Source organism: Panulirus ornatus, chromosome 11, assembly GCF_036320965.1.
Source record: "Panulirus ornatus isolate Po-2019 chromosome 11, ASM3632096v1, whole genome shotgun sequence".
NCBI classification, from domain to species: Eukaryota; Metazoa; Arthropoda; class Malacostraca; order Decapoda; family Palinuridae; genus Panulirus; species Panulirus ornatus.
This window is the reverse complement of record NC_092234.1, coordinates 40266401-40290004: the sequence shown is the minus strand read 5'-3', so window position 1 is coordinate 40290004 and position 23604 is coordinate 40266401. Positions and strand designations below refer to the sequence as shown.

The 23604-nt window shown below is 46.8% G+C and overlaps 2 protein-coding genes and 1 long non-coding RNA gene across 3 annotated transcripts in view; 1 reads left to right on the top strand and 2 right to left on the bottom strand.

Annotated features, from left to right (window-relative positions):
• Positions 1-22502, top strand: part of LOC139751418 (uncharacterized) — a 24996-nt gene extending 2494 nt beyond the window's left edge. The window contains exons 2-3 of the long non-coding RNA XR_011713344.1: positions 4858-4992; positions 21700-22502. This is a non-coding gene — a long non-coding RNA (uncharacterized lncRNA). The remainder of the gene's footprint in view (positions 1-4857; positions 4993-21699) is intronic.
• Positions 8262-13230, bottom strand: LOC139751103 (uncharacterized). The gene is made up of 2 exons (XM_071666201.1): positions 12922-13230; positions 8262-10606 (listed from the first exon to the last, which is right to left on the bottom strand). The coding sequence occupies exons 1-2, from the start codon at positions 12931-12933 to the stop codon at positions 9647-9649; spliced, it is 972 nt and encodes a 323-aa protein (XP_071522302.1). The 5' UTR covers positions 12934-13230; the 3' UTR covers positions 8262-9646.
• The window catches only part of LOC139751416 (kinesin-like protein KIF28P), a 40377-nt gene continuing 35100 nt past the window's right edge, over positions 18328-23604 (bottom strand). The window contains 1 exon segment of the mRNA XM_071666808.1: positions 18328-18828. The gene's annotated coding sequence lies outside the window, so the exon portion shown is untranslated.

The following is a 23604-nucleotide window of genomic DNA, read 5'->3' as shown; positions in this document are numbered from 1 at the left end:
GTGGAGGGAACGAGGAGAAGTGGGAGACCAAATTGGAGGTGGAAAGATGGAGTGAAAAAGATTTTGTGTGATCTGGGCCTGAACATGCAGGAGGGTGAAAGGAGGGCAAGGAATAGAGTGAATTGGATCGATGTGGTATACCGGAGATGACGTGCTGTCAGTGTGTTGAATCAGGGCATGTGAAGCGTCTGGGGTAAACCATAGAAAGCTGTGTAGGTATGTATATTTGCGTGTGTGGACGTATGTATATACATGTGTATGGGGGGGGGGGGGGTTGGGCCATTTCTTTCGTCTGTTTCCTTGCGCTACCTCGCAAACGCGGGAGACAGCGACAAAGCAAAAAAAAAAAAAAAAAAAGAAAAAAAAAAAAAAAAAAAAAAAAATATATATATATATATATATATATATATATATATATATATATATATATATATATATATATATATATATGAATAACGTGGTGTGTGTGTGTGTGTGTGTGTGTGTGTATAGTCACGTATCCGTACAGTAGGGGAGGGGGGTCATCACTGGTGGTGGTGGGGTGGGGGGGTCTCACTAGTGTGTGTGTGTGTGTGTGTGTGTTTACTATGTGTTTCAGGCAGAGAGTCACACGTGTGGTTGTGTGTACTGATGGCGCCATATATAGATATAAACATGCAGGGTTACAACATAGGTACAACATGCAGGGTTACAACATAGGTACAACATGCACGGGTACAACTTAGGTACAACATAGACACATCATAGGTACTACAACATACAACATACACAGGTACAACATAGGTACAACATACACAGGTACAACATACATATTTACAGCCTACCCGGGTACAACATACATCACTTACCACAGCAGCAGCAGGACACAGTGGTCGGGCAGGGGGTCGTGAGGTCGTCCCTACGACACCTCCTCACACGACCTCTTGACCTTCCACGACCAGACGACGACTGTACGCTAGGACGACCCCATTGCCACCAGTGAGGTCAGGGACGACCCCACCACTGTTGCTGAGGTCAGGGACGACCCCACCACTGTTGCTGAGGTCAGGGACGACCTCACCACTGTTGCTGAGGTCAGGGACGACCCCACTACAGTTAGTGAGGTCAGGGACGACCCCACTACAGTTAGTAAGGTCAGGGACGACCCCACTACAGTAAGTAAGGTCAGGGACGACCCTACTACATTAAGTGAGGTCAGGGACGACCCCACTACAGTTAGTAAGGTCAGGGACGACCCCACTACAGTTAGTAAGGTCAGGGACGACCCCACTACAGTAAGTAAGGTCAGGGACGACCCTACTACATTAAGTGAGGTCAGGGACGACCCCACTACAGTTAGTAAGGTCAGGGACGACCCCACTACAGTTAGTAAGGTCAGGGACGACCCCACTACAGTTAGTAAGGTCAGGGACGACCCCACTACAGTTAGTAAGGTCAGGGGAGGACTAGTACGACTACTGGACGACCACACAGCTGGACCACTACTGGCCGCCCCGCCTCACGCCACCCATCATTGTTTCCGGCCTCAGTCTGCCGCCCCGGCCGCCGCCCATATTTTATCTGCGGGTTTTTACAAGTCCTGAACCGTGCCCTTCCAGCCACCCACGCCCCCTGCCACCCACGCCCCTTGCCACCCACGCCCCCTGCCACCCACACTTCCAGCCACCCACGCCCCCTGCCACCCACGCCCCTGTCACTAACGCCCCTGCCACCCATGCTTCCAACCACCTACGCCCCTGCCACCCACGGTTCCAGCCACCCACGCCCCCTGCCACCCACGTCCCCCTGCCACCAACATCACATAACATCCACACCTCCAGCCACCCACGCCCTCTCCCGCCCACATCCCATACCACCTACTCCTCTAGCCACCCACATCCCATGCCACCCACGCTTCCAGCCACTCCGTCCACTGCCAACCAGACTCCAAACCACCCACGCTCCCTGCCACCCACGCCTGCAAGTTTCCCTCACCCACGCGTCCCGTTATTCACATCACCCACGCTTCGCATGCTCCCTGCTACTCACGTCACACGCCACCCACGCCAACACATATACCTATCCACGCCTATCCATCACGTGTTGTGTAATGTACTAATTCAACCTAGTCACCCACGCCTCTATCCTGTCAGGATAACCTAACCTAACCTAACCTAACCTAACCTAACCTAACCTAACCTAACCTAACCTAGTCACCCACGCCTCTATCCTGTCAGGATAACCTAACCTAACCTAACCTAACCTAACCTAGTCCCCCACGCCTCTATCCTGTCAGGATAACCTAACCTAACCTAACCTAACCTAACCTAACCTAACCTAGTCCCCCACGCCTCTATCCTGTCAGGATAACCTAACCTAACCTAACCTAACCTAACCTGGCCAGTGTTTGACCTGGTCAGGTGAGGCGGGTGGGTCACTGTGATGATATGTCATCATAAGACATGACACCAACACTAGACACACGACCAACTTGTGCAAGTAAGTGAAGATAAGATTGTGGGAGTAACACACACACACACACACACACACACAGATAACACTATTATCAATGTATTCATAAGTATAGTTAAATTTCTAATTATTATTATTATTGTGATCATTATTATTATCATTATTATTATTATTGTTATTATTATTATCATTATTATTATCATTATTATTATCATTATTATTATTATTATTATTATTATTATTATTATTATTATTATTATTATTATTATTATCATTATTATTATTATTATCATTATTATTATTATTATTATTATTATTATTATCATTATAATTATTATTGATATTATTATTATTATTTTCAGCATTGTGAGATTTGACAGATTCTGTGGAATTTGTAAAGTGTTGAACCCTAATGATTATTCAGTGCTCTGTGTTATCATCATTGTCATTATCACCATCACTCTCATCATCATCACCATCATCACCATCACCTTCATCATCATCACCATCATCACCTTCATCATCATCATTATCACCACCACAATCCTCACCATCCTCCCCACCATCACCATCCTCCTTACCATCACCACCCTCCTCACCATCACCACCCTCCTCACCATCACCATCCTCCCCACCATCACCATCCTCCTCACCATCACCACCCTCCTCACCATCACCATCCTCCTCACCATCCTCCCCACCATCACCACCCTTCCCACCATCACCATCCTCCTCACCATCACCATCCTCCTCACCATCACCATCCTCCTCACCATCACCACCCTCCTCACCATCACCATCCTCCTCACCATCCTCCCCACCATCACCACCCTTACCACCCATCCCCATCCTCCTCACCATCACCATCCTCCTCCCCCATCACCATCCTCCTCACCACAACCACCCTCCTCACAATCACCATCCTCCTCACCATCCCCCCACCACACCACTTCCCACCATCACCCTCCTCCCCACCATCACCATCCTCCTCACCATCACCATCCTCCTCACCATCCTCCTCACCATCACCATCCTCCTCCCCATCCTCCTCACCATCACCATCCTCCTCACCTATCACCATCCTCCTTACCATCACACCCTCCTCACCATCACCATCCTCTCACCATCCTCCCACCATCACCACCCTTCTACCATCACCATCCTCCTCACCTCACCATCCTCCACCATCACCATCCTCCTCACCATCCCATCCCCTCACCATCCTCCTCACCATCCATCCTCCTCACCATCACAATCCTCCTCACCATCACATCCTCCTCACCATCACCATCCTCCCCACCATCACCATCCTCCTCACCATCACCATCCTCCTCACCATCACCATCCTCCTCACCATCACCATCCTCCTCACCATCCTCCCAACCATCACCATCCTCCTCACCATCACCATCCTCCTCACCATCACCATCCTCCTCACCATCACCACCCTCCTCACCATCACCATCCTCCTCACCATCACCATCTTCCTCACCATCACCATCCTCCTCACCATCACCATCCTCCTCACCATCCTCCCCACCATCACCATCCTCCTCACCATCACCATCCTCCTCACCATCACCACCCTCCTCACCATCACCATCCTCCTCACCATCACCATCCTCCTCACCATCACCATCCTCCTCACCATCACGATCCTCCTCACCATCACCATCCTCCTCACCATCACCATCCTCCTCACCATCCTCCCCACCATCACCATCCTCCTCACCATCACCATCCTCCTCACCATCACCACCCTCCTCACCATCACCATCCTCCTCACCATCACCATCCTCCTCACCATCCTCCCCACCATCACCATCCTCCTCACCATCACCATCCCCCTCACCATCACCATCCTCCTCACCATCACCATCCCCCTCACCATCACCATCCTCCTCACCATCACCACCCTCCTCACCATCACCATCCTCCTCACCATCACCACCCTCTTCACCATCACCATCCTCCTCACCATCCTCCCCACCATCACCATCCTCCTCACCATCACCATCCTCCTCACCATCACCATCCTCCTCACCATCACCATCCTCCTCACCATCACCATCCTCCTCGCCATCACCATCCCCCTCACCATCACTATCCCTCCCCCTCACCATCCTCCCCACCATCACCATCCCCCTCACCATCACCATCCCCCTCACCATCACCATCCCCCTCACCATCACATCACCATCCCCCTCACCATCACTATCCCTCCCCCTCACCATCCTCCTTACCATCACCATCCCCCTCACCATCACTATCCCTCCCCCTCACCATCACTATCCCTCCCCCTCACCATCACTATCCTCCTCACCATCATAAGCCTAACATGCCAGTGTTTTTGTGTTTGTTTATTTGAAAAATCCTGAACAAAGTTTTTTTTTTTTTATTTCCCAGTGAGGCAGCGGGGTAGCCGTCAGCTGGTCAGCCGTCAGCTGGTCAACCGTCAGCTGGTCAACCGTCAGCCGTGAGGACGAAGAGAAAGCTCTGAGTGCCCGAGTCTGACGACAACTTGAAAGCATTTCATCAAAGGTCAGTGAGCAAGTGATCCTTGATGTACGTATGTATACACAGACGAGCCGACACTGGCACAAACCTGCCCCGATCATCACCATCTCAGGTCACCACCGTCTCAGGTCACTACCATCTTAGGTCATAACCATCTCAGGTCACGGCCATATTAGTTCGCAACCATCTCAGGTCACGGTCATTTTAGGTCACAGCAATATTAGAGACAGAAAGTATATATCAGTCATGGCTGCACACGTGTTTGTAGACCTGACTCATAGATAAGGAAATGTTACATGAAGAAGGAAAGACGAAGGAAGGAAGGAAGAGAATTCCACAACTCAGCTGCTCCAGGGAAGATGTAGGCATCATAACGGGCAGTCCTCGGGTGGCTGAGCTCCACACACAAACTGCGGGAAGCAGCGGCCACACGCGGGCCTCGGGTCCTAACCTTTGGGGTGGGGACACATGCAGACACTTTGTGAGAACAATGATCAGAATGATGCATATAGGAGAGAGAGAGAGAGAGAGAGAGAGAGAGAGAGAGAGAGAGAGAGAGAGGCGACATCCCGGCGTACAGGAAAAGAAATGGTTGATGAAGATAGGTAATGGGATGGCAGGTGTTTGAGAGAGTAAGACATAACGAGAGTTTCAAGATAACAGAAGTGAGAATCATCGAGCGACACTGGAGGGGTCAGGACGGTCTACCTCCCCGCACGATCATGCACCTGCAGCGAAGACGAACTTGCAACCGGAGGGGAAGGTCGAGGTTTTTAAACAGAGACGAAATAGGCGAACAAGGAAGGACTGGTGCTGGTTCAGGGGCAGACTCCCTCAGGTTTTGTGTGTGTGTGTGTGTGGGGGGGGGGGGGGGGGGAAGGTTGTGGGGATGAACGACACACAGGACGGTGGAGGGACCGTGAGAAAACATGACGTACTAGTCTGGTGACGAGATGCACGAGGTGAGCAATAACTGGTGTTGTACAACGATGGTACACATTGTGGTCGGTGGTCACCTGGTGGTGCAGGGAGCACCAGCTGTGGACAGTTGGGTTCGAAAGACAGAAGATCAGAGGAGGAGGTAGCCAGATGGTGCTCAGCAGAGGGAAGGCCAGGATCAAGACCACGAGCTTTGCAGAAATGGATTGAACAATATGAAGGTGTAGGAGCTGTGGTTATGGATGGCAGTCGCTGGATGGTGGCCCAGCAGGACCTGCGGTCCTGGCCAACCTCTCTCCACGGACGGCGCCTGCCTCTGACTCAGCATCACAGGAGACCCATCTGATGGATGGTTTGTACCGCCAGGATGTACAGACTCGGAAAGTCAGGAAAATAGAGAGAGAAAGATGTGTGGGAGTCAGTGTTGTCAGGTGATATGGACGAGATGACCCAAGCAGTGAGGACTCAGACCATTATGAACACAGGTCCCTCGGTCATGCTGACGACGCGCAGGTGTCATGTTGGGTCCTTCTTGATGGCAGTCCACTCTGCTCCAGCCTCCTGCACAACACCCCAGGCCAGGCCAGGCCAGGCTGGACAAGACCATGTCTCCGGATCATCATAGTCTGTATGACTCAGCTGGAGCCATCCACAACCATGATACCTGGTCATCAGCCTCCAACCATCGCTAGCTTCTCATTACGGTAAGGCTGGGACGATACGGTGAGGTTGAAAATTCATTTGGTTACCATAGTACGTTGGCTCTTCTGAGGACTGACTACTCTACCATGCCACTATATGTGGTCGTTATTCACTCTGTAAATGGTCGAAATATTCGTAAACCATCGTTTGTGTTTATTGGTGAGAAATCAAAACGCAGAAAAATATACTCACAGACTGATAACGATGTTGTACGTCGGTCACATAATTTGTGCGCCAGTGCGTCATAACGAGGTCCGTCGCTGAGGGCGTGACGCCCACTGTACCTGTATGGCACTTAACCTTCTAGTGAGTAATCTGTCTATGGGAAGAATACAAGACTTATTTTCTAAGGCCACGTCAAACAAAGGGGATCATGTGGTATCATATTTGTATTTACCAAAGGCCATCAAAAAGGTCTTCAGTAATTAAAGCAAAGATAAAGTATGGGAAATGTGTTACAGAGAAATTGTTCCGTCTTGTGAGGAGTTTTCATATAATATATTTACCTTATCAAACTTTCAATTATTAACAATGAGAAAATTTTCTTTATAAAACCTCGCTACATAACAAAAGCGAAACTTCAAAATAAGAGAGGTTCGCCTGCCAAATAAACTCAGAGAAAACGTTTCCCTTAGTAAAATGAAAGAAAACATTTCTATTTTATATGGATAACTTTATTAGAGGCTCCTTTATAATAATCGGTGCAAGGGAAGATAGAGCTACTAAGTTTTCCTAAACAAATTAACTATTTCAAGTAAAAAAAAGTAAGAAAAGTTTTTTCTGAAGGATGAATTTTCTAGAAAGTACCAGAAGAACCTCAATATAAAGGACGATACGAAAAATGATTCAAGAAAACACTTTCCAGTTAGTACAGCAAACGAAGGAGGTGTGTGGCCGGCTCCACCTGCAGGAATAAGTAAGACTAATGACTGGATACGAGCACGATAATGGCGCGTCTCCGGCCAGCTTCTGTGATGCACTGCAGATTTGTAGGAAGTCGAGGCGTTGCTTCTGATGCTGGCCTGGGGGCGGGATCCTGCTCGGGGTGGAGCCGAGAGAGAGAGAAATATCACCCTGAGTCACAGTATCCCAAATGGACAACAAGACCAGGTTATGTAGGCATATAATGCTATCCCCTCTCTATAAAACCCTCGCCAAAAGTATTGGTTACACAAAGTCTAAAGTATCCCCTTTGTTCCCAGATCTTGATCCTTAACGACGTAGTTTTATTGAGTTGACAAAAGTTCACTTCACTTGCTGCTCACATATGAACACATGTGACCGTCGGGTGAGGAGTGTTCAACGTACTGACTTCCCTCACACCTCACAACGTTCCTCATTAAGACAAACTACACTGGAGTTGACATTACGAGGACACGAGACCAGGACCATGTCCCTGAGGATGATGTCCCTGATGATGTCCCCGACGATGTCTCTGATGATGTCCCCGACGATGTCCCTGATGATGTCCCTGATGATGTCCCGGACGATGTCCCTGATGATGTCCCGACGATGTCCCCGACGATGTCCCTGATGTCCCTCACGATGGGGGTCACATTTCTCGACGTCCAGATTAATTTTGATTTTTACCGCCAGAGGCGCTGGTGTGCACCGCCACCTACCCGTCCTGGCGTTGACGCCACACAGGGGTGGGGGGGGGGGGTGAGGGGGAATGATTGAAATACATGAGAGTTTACGACGCGAGATAATTATTTACATGCTTTGGGCAACACAATGAACTGTTCGGCAGTTTACATGGTGCGAAAAGTTTACAACAGTTTAACAACAATGATTAGATTACATATCGAGTTATATAACAAAAACTATTTACAGTAAGTAAAATTATGATCCTTCCCGATATATGGATGAGATGTTTGCACATATCTTGTTATGTTTGGTAGAGATCATCTCTGAGCTGACTGACTGTACCACAGTCAAGTACGTACTGATCCAAAGTTGGGAATAACTTCGCTGGCAAAGTTTACATTAGGTGAGTTCATTGTTGGCAGGAGGAGCAAACTGCCATGACATCTATAACTCAACCTAAGTCAAGCGACAACAATATCAAGGTGTCTACTACTGCTGTTGATGGAGCCATATATACATACCTGTCTCTTGTTGTATGATACTAGGCTGGGAGATGGACCTGCTGGTGTTGATTTCACTACTAATTAAGTCTAAAAGATTTTATTCATGTTTTTTCTGGAAGACACAGCGGATCATAACGTCATCCATCAAGACAGAAGTTCTGGCTGGTTCATGAGGCTTGTCATGCAGTCTGAGCCCAGTATGACATGGAGCCCACAGAAGGGGACCTCAAGACCAGCATGAGTAATGTTGTTATACGTGTGTCCTGCTTCAGGCAATGTACCGAATGGAACGCAGTTGATGATGAAAGAGAATCACTTACAGTGAGACTACCACACTTCTCAACACATCTAGGGACCACAAGGATAACAAATAGTACCGTGAGGAGTGTGGCTACCCAGCTGAGTCCCAGGTTATCGTAGACAGAGTGAGGACGTGTTGCCACACTAGCACTTCCTGCAGCACTGGTGATGCAGGAAGCACTAGTGTCGTAGGGAAGGATCTGTATATATAGTGTGTGCCAGATCATAGTCAGTTGGTCATAGTCTCAGTAATGAGCGTCATCACTTAACACGAACTCAGGCTGTGACCAGCCGAGGTCAGGCTCTGGGAGGAATGTGGGAGGAGTTATATCAGAGAGGTTAGCGTCCCATGAACGATTGTTGTCTCTCATGGTAAGGGTCATGAATACCTAACCTCGGCTCTCATGTCTAATCCTCAGATCTAATGTCACCTTTACAAGAAAAATCTGTTTTCAGTTGCCAGAAAGTCAATGTATAAAACTGAGGAAATATTGTATATACAGAATCTGTACGATAGAACAAGAATACAATTCACATTATTTATGTATTACTTATACATCAAACACCATCGATCCTGGCAATGACCAGAGCACTTTGACCTGCGCATCAATCCTGATACACGACGAGACACATTACTCATGTCTCCCTCAGGGAAGCAGTCTGGGTAACATGATGGCTTCACGTAAGCTCTTGAAAAATTCCCCAATATTGGCGACCAACTGGACAGCTGACGGAGGCAGGGCCAGGAGGGCGTTAAACTGGGAGGCGACCTCGTCATGTGGTCGTCGACCCTGGAGGTAGTCAGCCAGCGAGAGGTTGGCTGATTGTCCGAGTCCAGTGAGGTTCACGAAGATGTCTGACAACGTGACGTTCTCAAGACGACGCCAGAAGTCAGGCAGCGTCTTCGTTCTCAACTGGAAGGTCGAGATGTCAGACGGGAGGTGGAGGTGTCTGCGGAGGGTTCTGAGTGTGTGGTTACCGAGGGAGGGAAATCGAAGATTGCCAATCAAATTCGTTAGTGTGGAATTACGTAATAATGCGGGTACCTGTGAGTCATCGAGTTCCTGGAACAACTTGACTCTCTTGAAGATTTTTTTCCGCCTGAGTAACCTGAGAAGACGAGAGGGTCTGGTGTTGGTGAGCTTGTACTGGAGGTGCAGGTCGGTCAGCAGGTCAGGTGAGGTGAGCCAGTACCTCCTGGGAACGGTTAGGATGACCTTGAGGGAGGCCAGGTTCATCGTGCCAGCGGAGCACGGCGCCCTGGTCTGGTTCAGGCCGCCGTAGGATGCCTCATCGGCCAGCACCTGACCCAGGACGGTGCCCTGCAGGAGCTGCGGTAGAGAGACCCGGGGTAAGGATGGCAGGACCCTCCCCAGGACCCCTCGACACCAGTCCTTCCTCCGACGTCGTGGCTGGCGGCAGCAGCACTCGTCGGGAAGCGCGGCAGACTCGTCGTCGGGACACATCTCGGTACACTCGTCGGGACACATCTCGGTACACTCGTCGGGCCACTCATCGAAACATCCGTCGTCAGGACCGTCGTCGGGAACGTCGTCGGAGAGGGACACGGCGCCGACCACAGCCAGACCGAACACGAGCAGCCACACCTGCCGACCAACACCACATGCTGTCAACACTGGTCGATTGTAAATACTGGTCGATATGTAAACATCGGTAGATATGTAAACACTGGTAGATAGGTAAACATTGGCAGTTATGTAAACATTGGTAGACATGTTCACATTAGTAGAGGGGCAGTATGTTACACTGCCTCACCCTGATGGGGCAGTATGTTACACTGCCTCACCCAGATGGGGCAGTATACTACACTGCCTCACCCTGATGGGGCAGTATGCTACACTGCCTCACCCTGATGGGGCAGTATGCTACACTGCCTCACCCTGATGGGGCAGTATGCTACACTGCTTCACCCTGATGGGGCAGTATGCTACACTGCCTCACCCTGATGGGGCAGTATGCTACACTGCCTCACCCTGATGGGGCAGTATGCTACACTGCCTCACCCTGATGGGGCAGTATGCTACACTGCCTCACCCTAATGGGGCAGTATGTTACACTGCTTCACCCAGATGGGGCAGTATGTTACACTGCCTCACCCTGATGGGGCAGTATACTACACTGCCTCACCCTGATGGGGCAGTATGCTACACTGCCTCACCCTGATGGGGCAGTATGCTACACTGCCTCACCCTGATGGGGCAGTATGCTACACTGCTTCACTCTGATGGGGCAGTATGCTACACTGCCTCACCCTGATGGGGCAGTATGCTACACTGCCTCACCCTGATGGGGCAGTATGCTACACTGCCTCACCCTGATGGGGCAGTATACTACACTGCCTCACCCTGATGGGGCAGTATGCTACACTGCCTCACCCTGATGGGGCAGTATGTTACACTGCCTCACCCAGATGGGGCAGTATACTACACTGCCTCACCCTGATGGGGCAGTATGCTACACTGCCTCACCCTGATGGGGCAGTATGCTACACTGCCTCACCCTGATGGGGCAGTATGCTACACTGCCTCACCCTGATGGGGCAGTATGCTACACTGCCTCACCCTGATGGGGCAGTATGCTACACTGCCTCACCCTGATGGGGCAGTATGCTACACTGCCTCACCCTGATGGGGCAGTATGCTACACTGCCTCACCCTGATGGGGCAGTATGCTACACTGCCTCACCCTGATGGGGCAGTATGCTACACTGCCCCACTCGACCACACTGTCGACCAGGCTGCAGTATACACTGCCTCTGGTCGACTCTCACGGTCACACTTGCTCAGGGGTCTGGGTTTGTGACGTCACTGGGATATAATACTTTGGAAAAAGAAAAGAAAAATGATAATTTGACGAGACTTCCCCGTTGTGTGTGTCATGACGCGACACCCACACACGAGACGTGCCGAAGACCCTCACCCCAGCAGGGTACCTGTTGTGACGTCACAGATAACATGTCTCTGGTGCTTCACAAGTTTACACACACACACACACACACACACACATAGGTCGACGACCATGAATGATGAAACCACAATATAATACTGCAGTGAAATCACAGGTCGACTTAAAACCAAAGTTTAGATTGAAAAACTAATGTAAGTTCCCTACATGAGACTACTCAGTTTGTTAAAGATTCAGTCAATTATTGTGAGGGAAGACACTGATGTGTATTTAACGATGTGTTGGAAAACAGCTGTTCTTATTGCAAGTAACTAAAGTTTTTAGTTAACTATTCATAACGAAGAATTTCGTTCAATATACTCGAAAGTTCATTTATCACCGTTAATCACTGTTGTGTAGATAAAATTTTGACTTTGGCACCACTGATCGCTTGTATGAAGTGCTTGAGGTCATGGGTAGTAAACATTGACATCTGATTTGTTAGTCAACCACTGTCTCCCTCGTCTGGCAGTTACGATGTTTGTATCAATAAGACAGTGAGAGAGGGGCAGCCTAGCCAGAACGGGCAGCCTAGCCAGAAACATCACTTGTTCCGTGCACAGCATCTTGTCATTTTGTTCTGTGTTTATCCTGAAATCTACGTAACGTTCATAGTAATCAATATAACGAAATCATTTGAATTAAGAATGATTATCATTAACGTTAGATATATTGTTTTGAAAGATGAGCTTTATTATGAAGACTGTGTGATCAATGTCTCGTTAGACTGTCACCATAATGCCAGCCGACTGGCTGTTAGTCATGGTCTCCGCGTATAGACCCATCCCCGACACCCTGGATAACCTCCCAGACTTGATCCAAACTTACTAACCTATCCACTCCCTGGCTAGGCTCTCAAACATGGCCCTAGCCACCGAGCCGTACCGTAATACCTTGCTGGCTCTCGAACATGGCTCCCGCTCACTGACCTAACCTTTACTTTCGTCTGCATACTGACCAACTGCCTCATCCTGGAGTCTGGCTGGTGAAAAACGTTCTTCCTGACCGACACCCGTAGTCGGCCGTGGCTACTATGCTTGACCGTCGTGTACGGTCCTGTGCTCAGCCACGATGATTAGTCAGGCCCAGCTGGTGTCTGGTTGTGTTGTGGTCCGTGTGGCGCTGCAGGCGACACTGACGCCCATGTTCCCCCTCCCTCCCTATATACTACAAGCGTCACGAAGACAACAGCGACGGACGGGGCTCTTTTGATCCTGCGGCCAAAGAGGTTGTGATGCGCACAACTGTGTCAAATGGGTGGTGATGCGCACAAGTATGTCAATAGTTACTCTTTTGTAATCAAGTTAGTACTATACAGGAAAGGTCTTGTACACTCGTTATGTCACATCTCTTGAACGCTCTCAGTTATAATTTCTTAAATTCATGTATGATGCCTTCATTACCCACGTCCTCAGTCAATCTACTCCATTCATCCACCACTTACGCCATGATAGTATTTCTGTATATCTGTCTTGTAAGTTTCTTGCTTACTTTCACGTTACGTCCTCTGGTTGCTCCTGCACCACACCTCTCGATGAACTGTTGACTTTTGAGCCATCAAACTGCTGTAAAGACTATAGAGCTATGATCAGGTCACCTCTCATTTTTCTTTCTTCTGTTGTGGACAAATTTATGGCCTTTTATCCTCTTCTTGCGACTCAGTTCTCTTAATTCTAATACCATCTTTGTTGCCCCCTTCTGAACCTTCTTAATTAGATCATTGTGCCACTTAAGTAGTCTAATGTAAGGTGTGAACAATTTGCTGATTATTACTATTTTCTTTATGCGTGAACGTGAATATAATATTATTCTCATATTTACCAGCAGACAGTTGGTCTCCTTAACTCTCCTCCTAACGCGGGATTCTGTTGACATGTTACCGAGCCACGTCCTTCATGTTGCATGAAGCTCGTACCGAAACATCTTCCTCTGTGTACCATCCTCGTCACTTTACATTCATTTCGTGTGTATTTCAGCAGCCGTGTATTAGACCAACACTGGAACTTATCTGGATCTCTTTCTAGGTTGATGCAATCCTTCAAGCTTTTGACTTCCCTCGTTTGTAGATGTCATCACTACCAGATATTTATGGTCCTCATCTACATACTCATGTTAAACGTTGTAGTCACACAAAGCCAGCGTTGTCAAGCCGCTGGGGCTACGTGCGGGGAAAATTATCATAATTCATATGAAAACTTCAACGTCAGTTTTAAGAGGGAAACGGAGTTCTTTTCAGATGCTGAACATCTTTCACCTCTGAACAGTTGTTTAGGATACGTAAACAACTGATTTGTCCTTGTGTGGGGCACCGCTCTCACATCTGGGGAGGTGTTTGCTCTGTATACCTTTTTATATGTATAATGACCGACATGGCTCTGGCTAACATGCTATAGTCAGATGTCGCACTGGTTGAACGACGGTCGAAGAGAGGGAGAGGAAAATGCAGAAACTGACCTGGGCTTCGCACGTGTTCAAGACTTGATCCTTAAAGGGGCAAAGGTTATAGGAAAAGGGAAAGACGAAATATGGAAGAGAATTACAAAATTCTGTTTTTTCGAGGAAAGAAGGAAGTATCAGAAGGGCCAGTCCTCGAGTGAGTGGTCTGTACACACACACCAAGGGAAGCAGCGGCCAGACGCGTACCTCAGGTCCAAGCCTGGGTGGCAAGAACACTTGTAGACAACCATGATAACATTCACCAAAATATTACCTGTAGAACACGAGAGAGAGAGAGAGAGAGAGAGAGAGAGAGAGAGAGAGAGAGAGAGAGAGAGAGTGCATTTTAACACCACTGAGCATTATTCAGGTTATTGCTTCCCCATTTCCAGATGTTGCTCAGATCCGGACTAAGAGAAGAGATGTGTTCCGTGAGAAAGAAAACGAGTGTGTGTGTGTGTGTGGGGGGGGGGGACGTGAGCTGAAGTGTGTACAGTAAAATCATGAGAGTAGATAAGCGTAAAAGTTGACGAATGAAGATAAGTTCAGGAGGGAAGAAAGAGTAAGACAGGACCCTGCCGGACGCCTCCTTGACACGCACCTCCAAGGCGATTCAACCCGTCAAGTCTGACCTCAGAACCTGACCCACATACCCTGAGCCACTGTGTTGGTTCTTGGTCTCAACTGTGTAGGTATAACGTTGATCTCTGCCTCCAGGAGTCGGCTGCTCGCGTACATCCATCATTAGGTAGAGCACTTGCCAAGCGTCTGCCTGACCTGACTGACTACTGTGTGACCCCTGACAGGTCAAGGGTGAGCAGGCCGTCCGTCTCCCTGCACCGCTAAACTCTAGGACGAAATGCTCTTCTGTTTTCCCCGAGCTTCCACATTCTCATCTTTGTTTAAAAGGTTGACATTCCAACTCAAATGTCTTAGATTATCCTACTTTTCGCCTTTGTTCTTTTTCTTCGGCCTTTTCCCATGCAACAAGTGACGTTGATGGGAGACTTTCATCCGTGACTGAAGCCTTCAACATGAAATATGTTATCATCATGCACTCTGGATGACGTCATCATGTGGACCGATGAAACATCAGTATTGATGCAGTGGAACACCACTTGCGTACCAGCCACGGCCGGGTGCACTCTGATGCAGTGGAACACCACCTGTGTACCAGCCACGGCCGGGTGCACTCGCTAACCAGACACACAACATCAACTCTGGTGAAGCTCCTATGATCAGGCGGGAGGAGGAAGAACACATACGTCTCTCACTATGTGCATCATGACTCACGACACTGAGGGTACTGATGAAGGAGGGAGGCAGGTGCTGATGAAGGAGGGAGCCAGGTACTGATGAAGGAGGGAGCCAGGTACTGATGAAGGAGGGAGCCAGGTACTGATGAAGGAGGGAGCCAGGTACTGATGAAGGAGGGAGCCAGGTACTGGTGACGGAGGGAGCCAAGTATTGGTGAGGTAGGAAGCCAGGTACTGATGAAGGAGGGAGCCAGGTATTGGTGAGAGAGGGAGCCAGGTACTGGTGTGTGGACGGCGCGACACAGCCATATGCTCGCGCCAGCATACTCCTGGCCCACCATCCTCAACACTGTCTTCAGCCAAGATGACCTTCAGGAGCCGTCGTCCACAGCTGGGCGAGTCCCGCCACTTCCATCATTTCACGCGAGGTTGGCAACTGTGGCCGTATAATTATACAGCGTCGTGAAGCGCTCACACCGGCACCAAGGAGAATATGTATATATACACGAGAATGTATCTTGTGTGTGTGTGTGTGTGTGTGTGTGTGTGTGTGTGTGACACTAACTCCCTCATGATGTCTGGTAGCAACTCCCTCACTCTCTACCAGTCGTTCTCGCTGGTTGTTGTGTGAGATGTAGTATTGTAGACTTACTGTAGTGCTCCTGCTGGAGTTACACTTCGATTTATTTATTCTGTTTTCATTATGACAGTTACAAGTTGGGTTATATATATATATATATATATATATATATATATATATATATATATATATATATATATTCCTTTTTCTAGTCTAACAATTGGAGTGGTTACCCTCGCCTGTGTTGCCCCCATATGAGACTGCCTTAGCACAGGTCTCCATCATGGTCCTGTTCAAAGGTCGTACCGCCCGGCTCACGAGTCGTACTGTGGTATTCAAGATGTTAGTATCTCGAACGACCCACGACCCTGGCTGACACGCCTCTACCCAGGCCGACTCTTACACACACTGGGTGGTTGTCTACACACACACACACACACACACACGTGTACACTGGGTGGTCATCAGGCACACCATGTGGTTGCTCTGTAGTGTAGTGGTTAGCGTTCCCGCTCGTGCACTTGGGAACTTATCGTGTTTCATTTTCCCCGTGGACTCATAGGAGAATGTTTATAGATGCATATATATATATATATATATATATATATATATATATATATATATATATATATATATATATATATATATATATATGTATATATATATATATATATATATATATATATATATATATATATATATATATATATATATATATATATATATATGGCCTTGATTAGGGCCTGAGTTGCACTTGCCGTCTGAGCCAACATAAGAAACACACACCTGGTGCTTGCCTGCACAGCCTTGGTGGTTACCCACATACTCTTGTTACGCCACGAACGCGCAAACCTATAATAGCCGCAGCGCAACGTTGTGCGCAGTTCTTTACCCGAGGTAACTGCGCTCATCGCCCCAGCCACGGAAACCGAACTCCGGCGAGGCAGCAGCTCCTGCACGCAACGCCTGCCAACCAGCCGTACCCTCTCGTACGTACCATCAGGAATGTACGTACACATCATGCCATCATGTATGTAGCATCAGGAATGTACGTACACATCATGCCATCATGTATGTACCATCAGGAATGTACGTACACATCATGCCATCATGTATGTACCATCAGGAATGTACGTACGCATCATGCCATCATGTATGTACCATCAGGAATGTACGTACACATCATGCCAAAGCTCTTTGTAGGTAAATATAGCCAGCTTATGGCAGGATATGTATCATAATTATAGCAGGATATGTACCATAATTGTCAGGATATATACCATAAATATGGCAGGACATGTACCATGATTATGGCTGGATATGTACCATAAATATGGCAGGACATGTACCATAATTATGGCTGGATATGTACCATAATTATGGCAGGATGTGTACCATAAATATGGCAGGACATGTACCATGATTATGGCTGGATATGTACCATAAATATGGCAGGACATGTACCATAATTATGGCTGGATATGTAACATAATTATGGCAGGATATGTACCATAATTATGGCAGGATATGTACCATAATCATGGCAGGATATGTACCATAATTATGGCAGGATATGTACCATGATTATGGCAGGATATGCCATAATTAAGGAAGGACATGTACCTCTCAAACTCAGGCCGTTCTTAACTTTTGCCAGTGTACACGTCTGGGTGGGTGGGGGGGGGGGGTTACCCTGTCTACAGGGAGTGCAGGATGTACACACACACACACACACACACACACACACACAATGATATCCAGAATCATTATTTGTTAGTCTTAATTATTTCAGTTTACAATTGATTTAAGGAAATAATTTCTCCCCTGCCCGGGACGGACCCTCATTGTTAGGTTAGCATTCCCGCCACAGGAAGGGTCGACCAGTGTCCACAGGAAGGGTCGACCAGTGACAACAGGAAGGGTCGACCAGTGACAACAGAGGGAGCTGGTGTGAGGGAGACCTCCCCGCTGGTGTACTACCTGCCGCAAACATCTTCCCGAAGGTTCCGTACTGACCGAGGAGCACCCGGGCAGGTGAGGAACCCTCACACTCACAGTAGCAGACACTTACCAGGAAGTAATCAAACACAGCTTCTTCATCCGTTTTCTTCATTTATTACATTTGACAATTTTTCATCACCAACACATTAATCATCTTGTTTACATGTGTTAACTGTTAACCCCGATGACCATCCTAACTACACAGTCTTCAGTGGTTCCTGCTTGGCTGAGTTATACCCTCAGCAGGGCTCAAGTACATGACCAGTCACTTGACCTGACGTACGTCTGTACCTCATACCTGCTGCAGCAGTCCTGCTGTCTCCTGCAGATGTAATTCTAATGTTATCGTACACGATATAACGTTACGTCTGCTGGCTGCGGCGGCTGGTGTCCTGAGCCATGTTATTTGCCGAAGCCTCACAGAAGTAGATCTTCTGGGAGACTGGTAGAGGTATATATGAATTATGAGAACACACACAAGCCTCTACCTTTGACTACCTCTTTCAACACGACCTTCATTAACACTTGGTGTATAGCAACACATCTCTTGTAAGACAGGAAGCTCCCGTAACCATATCATTTCACCTTAAACCTGCAAAAATATTGCCACAACATACTTAACTACAGTAGGTAAGGTACAGTATACTTATTTACTAGAGTTACTCATGGTAATTCTTGTCTGTATCTGTTTATGATATGGTGACAGATTCCCCAAATATAATTACGGATATTTACGAAGAGGCAACTCAGGTTACCAGCCGTTGGACACATGATTAGTGTCGGCGATTATGAACTCATGATGAGGCATTTCTCACAACAAATATTATCACAGAACATTGATTTGATCGGAATTTCATACATATATAGTGACTCATGATTTTATAACCAAATTGTATCATTACAAACTTGCAGAAATTTCAACACCGTGCAACTACGAGTGAATGCTAGTACGTGATTGGCTATTGGGTACGACGTCATGACGCCCCTCCCACCAGTATATAAATGGTGGACAAGTATGACGTCATGATGCCCCTCCCACTTCTTGGCACAAATTAGTGATACTGGTGTTGTTGTTGTTGTTGTTGTTTAGTCTAGGAAACTACTGGTCACATCTCATGTGCTGGGAGGATGGCAGGGCGTGTGGTCATGCATGACACTGACCATACTGACAGACTGAAATGATTTTTTCTTTTCTATTTTCTATTCGTATTTACAGTTTGACTCAGTCACCTGGATGTGGAAATGAGCTGTGGTTTCGGTGCATTACTCATGACAACTAGAGACTGAGTGTGCACGAATGTGACATATTTGTCTGTATTCCTGGCGCTACCTGGCTGAAGCAGGGTGTAGTGATGCTGTTTCCTGTGTGGCGGGGTAGTGCCAGGAATGGATGAAGGCAAGCATGTGTACTTGTGTGTATATGTACATGTGTGTATGTATATGTATGTATATATGTTGATATGTATATGTATTGTATGTATATATGCGTGTAAAGGCGTTTATGTATATATATATATATATATATATATATATATATATGTGTATATGAGCGAATGGGCCATTTCACGTCAGTTTTCTGGCGCTACCTCGCTGACGCGGGAAACAGCGATTGAATAAATAAATAGCTAAATAAATAGATGAATAGAGTTCAGCAAATCTAAACTTACGTTCGGCCTTCAACTACTTAATCTTAGATGAAAACAAAGCCTGCGTTTCATGTGGACAATTGTATGATCGTTTTGCCTGCCATTCTGAGAAAGACGATAACACAATTCTGTGTTTATGTCTTGGTTTATTCTCATCATAACCGGTGCGTCATAACGTTACAAACTCATCACACTGTAGCATTACGTTACTGACATTCTGATACGGTTACAGCTGTTACTTCCTGTAACATTCAACTCTATATCATAGCTGCTTGTAACTCATTATAACACCATGTCACACATCAACCTACCATAATGTTATCATTATAACACCATGTCACACATCAACCTACCATAATGTTATAACACCATGTCACACATCAACCTACCATAACGTTATCATTATAACACCATGTCACACATCAACCTACCATAATGTTATAACACCATGTCACACATCAACCTACCATAATGTTATAACACCATGTCACACATCAACCTACCATAATGTTATCATTAACTTGTCATAAGTTCTCAACCTACGATAATGTTGATCATCACAAGTGTTTAAAGTGAAGTGTTAATGTGTCTTGCTTCTACACGAGGAAGGAAGGATCTATAAATGCTTTCAAAATTCACTGTTTCCATCTGAGACTGTAGTATCATATTAATTTATTAAGAAAAAAGAAATATATTTGTAAGTAAAATAGATATCAATATTTTCAATGTAGTTTTTAAGTCATTTATCAGACGAAATGAAGGGAGGTGTCTTGTTCACTGTTCAGAATCTAGTCAAGTCAATGTGAAGATGTTTTAAAACATTACTCATAATTCGCGTATCATTTTCCTTGTGTAAGCTAGTTATCTCAGAACCAAGTGAGGTGTGTGGGGTGAGGGAGGGTCAGCACGACGCGCACCGCCCGGGAACACCTACATGCAAGGTTCTCCCCCGTAGTACAGGATCACTGTAATACTCTGTAACTTCCTGTAACATGAATTACGAGTATGTAGGTGTTACACACACCCGGTACAGAGCAGTACTCACGTACAAGTCTGCAATTATGGCTCTCACTAATGTGTGCACATCTAACTCATTAATACTGCCCACTTTACTACACTATTAGCAAACAACCTCGTAATGACCCACTGGTCTGTTGCTGTGTGAATTACTAAGTGTTCTCAGTAAAGGCTGACCACATGACACACACACACACACACACACTGCCTGTCAACATGTACACACGACACTTAACCCAATCAGTTCCTTTTTGAGCCCTGATATGACAGCCGGCCTGGTAACGTGCCCCGCCCACTGGTCAGACACGTTGCTTGTGACCTGCTTGTGTTGTCCCTACACTAACTGACCTGGTCACACTCAGTTAGTTGGTTGTTTGATGTATAAACCTATCTACTGCCAGGGTCGTTAAGGCCATACAGACAGACACAGCACAGCAACGGCATGAGACACACGCACACATTCGCCTTGCTGTCATGAGACACGGTATAACTCTGGCTTAAACTAATGTAATATTTTGTAACAATATATTCAGTGTGTCCTGAGTGACGGGTGTGCGTTATAGGCCTCTCTGGTGACGTATGCTGTAACGTATTACGTCAACCATCATCATTTTGGTTGACAGAATCCGTTATACAGGAAAGTTATACATTTCAAAACATGATATTGTTTCATCTACATATCTAAGACACAACAATTAAGTTCATTATGGTTAAATGATACGTATATATATACGTAATATGTATATACATATGTTATACGTATATCCATATCAGCTAACTCCATGCTCTCCTGACCCCAGGCACCGGTGACTGTGTGATGTGTGTCCATATCTGAGACCTCCTCCTGCTCCTCCTCAGCAGCAGCAGGTGAGTCATATTGTGTACAGTTTACATATCATCCAACACACACACACACACGAGGGAGGCAGGTGTGGTCACGGCCCAGTGGAGGCTCCTCCTGAGGTCACTACCTTGATGGGAGTTACCGAGGGAACTCGCCTCAGCGATATAGACAGACTGATACCCGTCATGCTACAAGCTTATCTGACGTTAAGCTGAAGCTTATTCAGAAGCTTAGGTAGGTGATTTTTTTCCCTAGAATTTGTCATTTGCACTATATGGTCACAGGATACATCAACTTGCCTCCCTTGTATACAACATCTTAATCTTATCTTACATAAACACAAGTAAATACTTCTCACATGGTCGTGAGGAATGAAGGCATGACCCATGCATCATACGTCTGGCTCTTCTGTACAGACAGAGTCGTCACAATACGTGAAACCTGTGTAAAACATATCAAACAGGTCGACAAAGTGTAGGACACTTGGCCATAATGGCCACTCTCACGTGATGAACTTAAACTTATTACTTTCTTTACGACCATATTACATCTGGTGAAGGTGTGGGGATGTCTGTTGCACAGACATGATGACGATGATGACGTGTCTGTTGTCAGTATACAGACAGTGGAGGGAGGGGCTGTGTACAGAGCTGGCCCGGTGCCCTGGGGCTCGGCTGCTCCTCCCAGCGTGAGACCTGACGGAGGCTGAGGTCGGCTGAGTCTTTCACCAGTAGAGTGAGGGAGCCAGGCAGGTGGCGCTACAGGAGGGCACACACAGAGCTGCCAGAACTGCCTGAACTCCCAGGTCTGTAGATATCGTCATCCGGGGTACCTGTGGGAGGAAGGTTAGTGTGGGGGGGTTACCACGGGGGAGGGGGGTAAGGTTAATGTGGGAGTCCAACGTGAGGTTGCAGGTTAGTGTGGGAGTCCACTGTGGGGGTACAGTTAGGTGTGGGAGTCCACCGTGGAGGTACAGTTTGGTGTGGGAGTCCACCGTGGGGGTACAGTTAGGTGTGGGAGTCCACCGTGGGGGTACAGTTAGGTGTGGGAGTCCACCGTGGGGGTACAGTTTGGTGTGGGAGTCCACCGTGGGGGTACAGTTTGGTGTGGGAGTCCACCGTGGATGTACAGTTTAGTGTGGGAGTATATATTCTAGGTTTGTGAGAATATTATGGAAGGTAATATCGTGAGAGAGAGAGAGAGAGAGAGAGAGAGAGAGAGAGAGAGAGAGAGAGAGAGAGAGAGAGAGAGAGAGAGAATAAGGAATGATCATTACATGACATAGCAAGCATTATCATAGGTAAGGAACCTGTTGTCCATCATAAAGTAACTATTATTATGAAATATAAATGAAGAACTTGTAACATAGGATGGTGGAGGCATTATTACTGAGGATGAATAAATATAATATGTAAGACAGTGCAAACATTACCATAAAGAATCATAAAGCATCATTGCTCAAGACAATGTAAGCGTAACTACGATACATTATAAAGGATGTGAATGATACAAGCATAACTATAAAGGGTTACAAAGAATAATGCAAGCATCATTACACATTACACACGATATAATAATGCAAGCATCATTACACATTACACACGATATAATAATGCAAGCATCATTACACATTACACACGATATAATAATGCAAGCATCATTACACATTACACACGATATAATAATGCAAGCATCATTACACATTACACACGATATAATAATGCAAGCATCATTACATATTACACACGATATAATAATGCAAGCATCATTACACATTACACACGATATAATAATGCAAGCATCATTACACATTACACACGATATAATAATGCAAGCATCATTACACATTACACACGATATA